The 7,530-nt window shown below is 33.2% G+C and overlaps 2 protein-coding genes across 2 annotated transcripts; one reads left to right on the forward strand and one right to left on the reverse strand.

Annotated features, from left to right (window-relative positions):
- Nucleotides 1-281: 281 nt before the first annotated feature.
- LOC109337641 (serine/threonine-protein phosphatase PP1 isozyme 3-like) lies at nucleotides 282-2,951 on the forward strand. Its single transcript, XM_019574656.1, has 4 exons — nucleotides 282-835; nucleotides 1,300-1,859; nucleotides 1,950-2,165; nucleotides 2,380-2,951. The coding sequence occupies exons 1-4, from the start codon at nucleotides 661-663 to the stop codon at nucleotides 2,404-2,406; spliced, it is 978 nt and encodes a 325-aa protein (XP_019430201.1). The 5' UTR covers nucleotides 282-660; the 3' UTR covers nucleotides 2,407-2,951.
- A 2,130-nt stretch (nucleotides 2,952-5,081) lies between these two features.
- LOC109337642 (zinc finger MYM-type protein 1-like) lies at nucleotides 5,082-6,653 on the reverse strand. Its single transcript, XM_019574657.1, has one exon. The coding sequence runs from the start codon at nucleotides 6,651-6,653 to the stop codon at nucleotides 5,082-5,084; it is 1,572 nt and encodes a 523-aa protein (XP_019430202.1).
- Nucleotides 6,654-7,530: the final 877 nt, after the last annotated feature.

Here is a 7,530-nt window from a genome sequence, read left to right on the forward strand (position 1 = left end):
CATTAGTAAATGGAGATATCCATGTTAGTCTTAATTTTGATGGGTATTGGTCGTTGAATGTGATAAACATTATTTTATGAGAAATGCCCGTCCTGATTTTATAAGGTTGACATAAATCAGAATGTGATAAACATTATATTATGAGAAATGACGGCATTAAGCAACTAACTATAGGAAAAATAAAAGTGTGTGACATGAAATGATTAAAATATCATTTTCCTACACAAACCAATTCTCAATCTTTCCATATTCAAACCGCGTCTCCTTCCATTTTATATCTCACATTTCAGTTCTATTCCTGGGTCCCCAACGCACTCACCACTTTCTTTCTTTTTTCTCTCTTCTCTGCATAATCTCACTCGTTTCTTCTTTTTCATTTAAACTCCGTACGAATATATTCTTCACTTTCCATTTTTCAACGGCCACCGTTCCTTTCTAAAGCTCTAATATATTCATTATGCTACCGACTATTAAAGTTTCACCTTATTTCACTTAAAGTTAACTTACATTACATCTCTTCTTAATGTGTTTTCATAGTGCTCGAACTCGAATCATATTCATGCCAATATAAACTATAAAGCTATACCAAGTTATTATTATCTCTTGTCATTACCACCTTTTTCTTTTCAATAGAATTTTTTTTGAAACAAAGTGGAGAGTATGGAACGTGGGGTTGTTGATGGAATCATCAATAAGCTTCTTGAAGTTAGAGATAAACCCGGGAAGCAGGTTCAGCTTTCTGAGGCAGAGATCATGAAGCTTTGTGTTGTGTCCAAAGATATCTTCTTGAAGCAGCCCAACCTCTTGGAACTCGAGGCACCTATTAAGATCTGTGGTATTAATCCCTTGTTTCTGTTTCTTTGTCGAATTGATTATGTTTTATCGTATTATTTGATTCATGTAGCCTATTTCACCTGATGAAAAGATATTGGACTAGCTTGTGATTATTGTTATGTTTTATGTGTTTTATGATGAGTTTCTGAGTTTGACTTTTTATTTATTAATAAAGTACTTGATACAACAATTTATTATGTAAACATGCAAAAGTCTTTGTTTTTTCAGTATGTTACAATGATACACACTCATATGATATGATGGACTCTCTAAGCGAAGTTCTGTACTATAATAATAAGCCAAAGTTGTTGTAGGGAATTAAATTCACTGCAGATATCATCTCCAAAGTCTTCAACTGAAAATAATGCGTTCAAGCACCTTAGGTTTTGTCTTCCAATTTATAGCTTGATAATTTGTAATTTAACATGAGTGCTAATGTCTTGTTTCATTTGACTATGTTACCAGGAGATATCCATGGCCAATATTCCGACCTACTGAGACTTTTCGAGTATGGCGGATTCCCTCCTCGTTCCAATTATTTGTTTTTGGGAGATTATGTTGATCGTGGAAAGCAAAGTTTGGAGACAATATGCCTACTTCTGGCATATAAAATAAGATATCCTAAAAACTTTTTTCTCCTTAGGGGCAACCATGAATGCGCTTCAATTAATCGTATCTACGGATTTTATGACGAATGTAAACGAAGATTCAATGTCAAGCTGTGGAAACTGTTTACAGATTGTTTCAATTGTTTGCCTGTGGTAGCTATCATTGATGAAAAGATAATCTGTATGCATGGTGGACTATCTCCTCAATTATACAATCTAAATCAGATACGGAGTTTACCACGTCCGATCGAAGTCCCTGAAACTGGTCTGCTATGTGATCTTCTATGGTCTGATCCTAGTACAGACATTAAGGGCTGGGGAGGGAACGAACGCGGAGTTTCTTATACTTTTGGTGCTGACAGGGTTACAGAGTTTCTTCAAAAGCATGATCTTGATTTAATTTGCAGGGCACACCAGGTTATTTTTCATAGCTTATGTTTAAAATATGCAATTATATATAACAGGAATTCAATTGTATAGTCTAGCTTACTATATTTCATTATGCAGGTTGTGGAAGATGGATATGAATTCTTTGCAAATAGACAACTTGTGACTATCTTTTCAGCACCTAACTATTGTGGAGAGTTTGACAATGCTGGTGCTATGATGACTGTTGATGAGACACTTGTGTGCTCTTTTCAAATATTGAAGCCTCAAGAGAAAAGGTCAAAGTTTGGGTTTGGGAGAACAACACTCAAGTCTAGTGCTGCAACAAATTTCAAGGTCTAATGATTTCTTGAATCCACAACTTGCATATGTTCACAATATAATGTACCAAATTAAAAATGATAAATCAAAAGAATAATTGTTTGGAAGTTTTATTCTGTTCTATTCTTTATGAAGTAGAATCCCAGAAATATTACATCATTATGTCTTAGACACTGCACTTGATGCTCTGAGATGTTTACCAAATTACTTTTGTTTGCCCCACTTCTAGCAAGCTTTTCTTGGTGCTAAAGCATGACCGGAAGGACGTGACTTCAATCACTTATATATGGTACATAGCTAAAGTTGACTTTGAAGAAGTGGTGTATATGTTCACTTCAGTGTTATGGAAGTCTACAACTAGAAATATAACTGATCACGAGTATTCAAGATTGCAGAATGGTTAACTCTGCTGATATTAAAAACAAAAGTTTAGGAGTCCCTTAAATATTTTATGTCTTGTGTTATTTCCCTTGTTTTTACTTGTCTCTTCACAATCCCTAGAATGTAACTTAACGAACTTTAGGGCCTATTTGCGAGTTAGTTTTTAAAAGGTAACGAATGGAAGAGTAAGGTATGAGAAACATGAAATATATTTGTAAAATAATTCTGAAGTCTTCTATTTCTCTCTATTCATCGAGATAAAAACCAACTCTCAAACATTGTGGCCGGACACAAATGGAGGGATGATGTGTCATTTTTCATCCCTTTCATTGTCTTATTTTATCATTTTGGGTAATCTCCCTTTCTATTTATAATGTCTGCAAACTTTTGTGAACGTTGACCCTTAGTTGGCATACTCTATTTCTTGATTAATATGAGAAAAGTAATATTCTTGAGTGATCACGAAAGAAGAGAAGAAAGCCTACTTATAGCAACCTAAAACTACATTGCTTGGTAAACAAGCAATCCTAACTAACTTAACTACCAGAAGAAAACTAACAGAAAATAAACACCCTACTAACTACCTAAAGGTGGAAAGAAAGAAAAGAACAAAAATAGCCAATTACAATAGGCAGCCAAAAGGACTTGACCAAGGCTAAGCAACACATGGTCACGAGGCCAAGTTCTCTCGGTCAGAAAACAAAGTCTGATGCAACAGCCATGGTCAAGCAGGCCAAAAGAACAGGGAGAGAAATGAAAACTGCAAGGCATGGTGAATACTACTTACTCAGAGTAGTAAATAGCTGAATTTTTATTTTATTTAAGTATCTTGTTATTTCAATACCTGTATGCATTTCTTAGCAATATTTGCTGATTTTGTGTGTTATTTTAATTGTCGACATACTTTGTTAACTAGAACAAAAATAAAAAGAGAAAAACATAATTCATAACAGCAGGGATTATCTCCTCAATAAATATAAATTGACTCCTCTAACATCTCTATTGCTTTTACATCTCATTTCTAGCTAGAACTATCCAGGAAACTAAAATAAATAGAAGACATAGTGTTTCTATTCGAAGAACTACTTCGAAACTTCAAGGACTCCTCAAAAAGTCATTTTTGATCCCTTTTAACATTTTTGATAATTGCATGTTTCATTGGGCATAGATTATTTCGCTCGTATAAATTATTTTGCTACGCGCAATACTTCATCTGACTTTGACCTTTCAACTAGCCAAATTGCGTTGGGTGTTCTTTCCGCCATTATCACAACTCATGTGCTCGGCGCAAGTAGCTTGAGCGGGCTTAACTATTTTCAATTGCTTTTCACTATATTGTGCTCTTTTATACATAGAATGGCATAAAAATTCATGTGATAAGAATACTATCTCTTAAAATAAAAAATGCATAGTTTAAAATCTCTATTTTTTTATACAAATAATTTAAAATCTCTTTAGTAATAAGTAACAATATCTCTTAAAATAAAATATAGCAATAAGGTGGTGGTCTAGTAGTAAAAGACTCTGTTAGATCTTAGGATGACCAAAAGGTCAAAGATTCGATTCCTCAGAGAGCGACACTTATTAGGAGGGGCAGCTACGCACCGCGAAAATGATTAGTTTCTTACCCAAAAGGTAAGAAAATACCTTTGATAATACAAAAAAAACATTTCTTAAAACATCATCATACACTAGTAATCATAGGTATAAAAAATGCATCACTTCTATAACATTATTGGACACTGAATTAAAAGAAAGGGTAGAACAAAGTCCAGAAATCCTTTTAAACATAATACAACACTCTAAAATTGTTTGTACAATAAAAATAAATTTATAAGCATGTGAAGTATTACGCTGCCTAACAATAGGTTTTCAACTAGGTCTTGACTAAGACTCCATGGATATTTCACATATTAAGGTTACAATATTGATAAATAAAGATATCTGTAGCATGAAAACCTTTAAACTATGACACTTTTAGATAGAGGTATTCAGCCCAATCCAAAAATATAATCGAAAACTGGTTTAAAATAACCGAACAAACAAAAACGAAGCTAATTGGATTGTATAAGATTGATTTTTTTTAAAATGACCTATCCTGATTGGTTTTTGAATCCAAGTCTATGAACCAGACCATCCAAACATATTACATTAATTTGGCTTACTAGGAATATGCATAAACAAAGTTGTGTGTTTAAATATTTAACACTTTAGTTAAGTAATATTCTGAAGGAATCTAGAATACAAATTCAACAATCAATTAGTCAAATGGTAGATTCAATAGTGTTCAATTGATATGACTAGAAAATGTGTTTGCTAATTAATATATTCTGACATGTAGCTAAAATATTCACATTGTAGACAGTGGCGGATCTTGATTAAAAATCTAGAGAGGGCAACAATATTTAATTATAATTTACGATTAAAATTAATTCAGTAATAATAAAATATAAAAAACATATATAATTATTTTGAAGTTTCAAAATAACATAATAATTATCAATAACATTAATTAACAACTAATAATGTTAAAGAAAAATGTACATTAATTTAAAGTGCCGCTCTTCGTTCTTTTAAAGACTTAAACTCATCAATGATTGAATCAGAGGTAAATGTTTCAGCTATTTCCTTTTCAATGTAAATCACCATGTTGTCTGCAAGAAATTCATCTTCCATCTTACTACGTAATCTTGTTTTGATTATCTTCATTGCTGAAAATGATCTTTCTGTAGTAGCTGTAGAAACCGGAAGAGTTAAGATAAGACGGATAACTCGATCAAGTAAGTAATATGCATTCACCTTTGTCAAAGCTGCACTTAATTCAGAGATGGTTGAGATGTTCTTCAAATCTGAATGACTAACAGCATCAAGAATAAAATGTTGAAGTTGATATCTCAAGTTAATCTTTTCCTGGTCATTGAAATCCATAGGATAAAATTTTTGCAAAACAATACATATATTATCAATATTAAATGTTTTATAAACATCCTTAGGATCCAAACTAGTGCTCAGAGTTAAAAGCTCCATTGTTTGCTCACTGAACCTGCGATTCAACTCTTGTAATTGCTTGTCAATTGTAGTTAGAAATATGTTCACCCTATAATGATGCTCAAATGTGATGTGATCCCTTTGATGACGAGCACGCCCTTCATGTGCTATATAAGCGTTATTAAAATCAGGAATATAAATGTCATGTTGCTCACAAAATAATGTAACAGTTTTCAATAAACTTTGCCAACCACCATCTCTCAACTTTTGAATAAGTTCTTTTGTAGTACGAACTAGTTGCATGGCATTAACTATATCTTGGGACTTTAGCTGCAAAGCTTGACAAAGGCAATCTGTGATCCCCATAATCTCTTTCATCATGTGTAAAATCAATATGAACTCAAATGATGTCATAGTATTATAAGCAACATCTGCATCTACACGTTTAAGAGAACTTGATCCATTATCTATAATTTTGAGAAGGACCACACAAGTTGCATTATACATATTTATCAAGCTACAAATTGAAGAAAAATGTGAGCTCCAACGAGTATCTCCAACCCGTTTCAAAGTGCCAATCTGATTTTCTCCTTTACCAGTTATAAGTTCGTCAATCTCTAGCAAATGTTCTAACTCAGCTGATTTGACAGCTTGTAACTCATCATGACGCTTACTAGAGGAACACATAATATTGACAATAAAAGTCAATTTTGAGAAAAACTCATGGACAACTATAACTTCTCTTGATGCAACAACCAAAGCAAGTGATAATCTATGTGCAAAGTAATGCACATAATAAGCATAAGAACAATCTTTGAGAAACAATGCTTGTAATCCATTCCATTCCCCTTTCATATTACTTGCACCATCATACCCTTGGCCACGAATGTTTGAAACATCAAGATTATGTTGAGAAAGAACACCACATATTGCTTTTTTAAGAGTGATAGATGTAGTGTCCTTGACATGCACAATATCAAAAAATCGTTCTTGTATGTAACCATTTTTATCTACAAACCTCAAAACAATAGCCATTTGCTCCCTTTGTGATTCATCACATGATTCATCTATAACTATGCAAAATTTAGAATCCCCAATCTCGTCTCTGATATATCTTCTCACCTTACTAGACATGATATGCATGATTTCCTTCTGAATTATATGAGAGGTATACTTTGAATTATATGGAGCATTCTCCAACACTACTTTTGCAAGTTCATCATTATATGATGCTAGGAGTTTGATGAGTTCAAGAAAATTACCTCTATTTTTTTATTGTGGCGTTTCATCGTGACCTCTAAAAGCACAAGCTTGAAAAGTGAGCCAGCGGATTGAATCGATAGAGCTCCTAAGACGTAGCCGATTTTGTTTGATTTGATCAGAACTTTGCACATTGAAGATATCGCGAATATGCATAGATTGGTTCAACAAATCAAAACAAGCTTTTATTGCATTATTGTGAGGCGAGCCACCAAGGTGAATAAGAAATGCACAATTCTTCCCAGCATTGACTTTTTTCCATGCTCTAAATCCTTTTCTAGTAAAGACATCAGACCCAGCCTGTGCGCTTGGTTTATTACTGAACAAATAGCAAGGTAAATAATAAGCAGCATCATTCACTATAGAGTACTCTAACCATGAAGGAAACATTTTGAGCCATGTGGATTGAAATCGTCTTGGATTTTTATCTTTATTTAATGGATAATCTTCAACATCACATTGATATGGTCCCCAATTTAGATAAGCTCTCCGAATTTCATCTCTTTGATTCACTGGATATTCCCAAATTTGAGGTCGTTTTCCAGGATCACGTTCTAAAGAATTAATATCATGTTCACCTATTGATACCTTTTGAACCTTTGAAGGTTGCTGATCTGGTTGAACTACTTGACCAAATGAAGAATTTTGTTGGGGTAAAGATATCGAAGCTATATCATCTTCATTATCTTTATCAGAAGGTTTCCTTTTAAAATAGGAATCAATTTTTTTATGCTTAGACATTGTACGTGTT

Source organism: Lupinus angustifolius, unplaced genomic scaffold (assembly GCF_001865875.1).
Source record: "Lupinus angustifolius cultivar Tanjil unplaced genomic scaffold, LupAngTanjil_v1.0 Scaffold_9_65, whole genome shotgun sequence".
Lineage (NCBI taxonomy): Eukaryota > Viridiplantae > Streptophyta > Magnoliopsida > Fabales > Fabaceae > Lupinus > Lupinus angustifolius.

Coding starts and splice junctions, on each gene's coding strand:
- LOC109337642 (XM_019574657.1), bottom strand. CDS start 6,653: ATGTCTAGTAAGGTGAGAAGATATATCAGAGACGAGATTGGGGATTCT.
- LOC109337641 (XM_019574656.1), top strand. CDS start 661: ATGGAACGTGGGGTTGTTGATGGAATCATCAATAAGCTTCTTGAAGTT. Junction 1,860..1,949: donor TAATTTGCAGGGCACACCAG/GTTATTTTTCAT, acceptor TTCATTATGCAG/GTTGTGGAAGATGGATATGA. Junction 2,166..2,379: donor GTGCTGCAACAAATTTCAAG/GTCTAATGATTT, acceptor CCCCACTTCTAG/CAAGCTTTTCTTGGTGCTAA.